Source organism: Triticum aestivum, chromosome 2A (genome assembly GCF_018294505.1).
Source record: "Triticum aestivum cultivar Chinese Spring chromosome 2A, IWGSC CS RefSeq v2.1, whole genome shotgun sequence".
NCBI classification, from domain to species: domain Eukaryota; kingdom Viridiplantae; phylum Streptophyta; class Magnoliopsida; order Poales; family Poaceae; genus Triticum; species Triticum aestivum.
This window is the reverse complement of record NC_057797.1, coordinates 32,470,349-32,472,062: the sequence shown is the minus strand read 5'-3', so window position 1 is coordinate 32,472,062 and position 1,714 is coordinate 32,470,349. Positions and strand designations below refer to the sequence as shown.

Here is a 1,714-nt window from a genome sequence, read left to right as displayed (position 1 = left end):
GCTACCAGGGCCAGCCCAAATAAAGGTTTGTAATTTTTAATTCCAATTTATTTAACTTATTTGTATTTAAAAAATTTATTCTAAAAATATACAAATAATTACTGAAAAAATGTTGATCCATATGTACTTTAAAAAAAGCATAATGCCTAAGATAATGTCCATGAAATTTTAAAAAATGTTTGTATGTTTACAAAAGTTCCTATTTATGAGAATGAGAATGCTTATTTTAAAAAAGTTACGTTTATAAAATTTAAAGTAATGTTCATCGACTGATATTATTATGTTCACAAAATTTTGAAAACGAAAAAGTCAATATATTTTGATTCATATTCTGTCTTGTCTCCGTTTTTCTCTTTTGTTCTTCCCATGTTCTTTTATGTTTTTGTTTCTTTGGGCGCTTTCACTCCTTTTTCTTTTTTGATGTATCTCTTTTATTTATTATTTGATATTTTTATTGGAGAGAAATATTGAACCCTTTTAAGATGACATGACCATTTATTCCGATACAAATGAACAACTTACCTCAAATGTAATGAACCTTCTTATAAATTTACATTTTTACATGCATAAAAAACTATTTCAGGCACATGATTTTTTCCCAAATGCATGGAATTTTTAAGATCCCCCTCCCCCACCCACACACACTAACATAATCTTTTTTCATGCATGAGAACGATTTTTCAATATGAGATGAATGTTCTTTTGCTATATATGAAGATTATATTAATTTTTCATAAAACCTCTCTAGTATTCCAGTTGTATTTTTACTATTCTTTTAAATTCACTAAAGAGAAGGTTGAATATTTCTGTAATAAATAAAAACAACATGTATTAACGGGCCCTTTGAGTGCTAGCACATTACTCTTCCATCTAGTGAAGCCTCCTTACCATCCGCTTCGGGCGTATATACGAGCTCACACACGCACATATGTGGGGCTCCTATGTGCCTCTAATAGCGTGTGATAAGTAGGACATAGCCCACTAACCGTGTTGGTTGCCCGCCTCGCCTCCACCCGTATGATGTCCACCATTTTTATATTTTTCCCCTGGTTAAACCCCCCTTTTTTCCATTGAACTACTACATTTTGAAAATGTATTTACTTCACTAGTTGTGTGTGAAGCAAAAACGTGTTCATGTATTTATAATATTTTTTTTATCTTATTTCAAAATAGTTTCCTTATTACTATATATATATAATTTAAAATTAAACCGGTAAAAATAATAGTGTGATATGAAGAATGTTCATATTTATTCAAAAATTGTTCACACATTTTATTGAAATGTTCATGTAATTTAAAAATGTTCAATTTTTTAAAATAAATGTTTATGTATCTTAAATTTTCACGCATATTAATTAAAGTTCATTTTTTCTTAAATTTGCGCTAAAAATATTCATTTAGTTAAAGGAAGCGAAGGCCTTTCAGCGCGAAATGAAAGCGAAATGGCCCGGAGAAATGGCCCAAGCCCACAGAGAACCATCGGGAAGGAAAGGAAAGGGGGTGAAGGGTTTTGGGTTGCTCTGCTTCCCCCGTGGCCGCCGTTCCACCAGAACCCTTCCCTCCCCTGCCCTGCTCCTCGTCGGCGGAAGACCATGGCGGCGCTCCTCCGCCGTCTCCTCCTCCTCCGCCGCCTCCCCGTCCTCCACCCCCAGCCCCAGCCCCAGCCCCGCCTCCTCCCCCACACCACCACCCCAACCCCCCACCCCGCCCTGCT

General features: G+C 35.6%; 1 protein-coding gene across 1 annotated transcript in view; it reads left to right on the top strand.

The window, feature by feature from the left end:
• The first annotated feature begins 1,571 nt into the window (after nucleotides 1-1,571).
• LOC123187200 (pentatricopeptide repeat-containing protein At1g10270-like) overlaps nucleotides 1,572-1,714 on the top strand; it is a 3,792-nt gene continuing 3,649 nt past the window's right edge. The window contains exon 1 of the mRNA XM_044598993.1: nucleotides 1,572-1,714. Coding sequence (XP_044454928.1) covers nucleotides 1,593-1,714 — 122 coding nt within the window. The 5' untranslated portion in view covers nucleotides 1,572-1,592.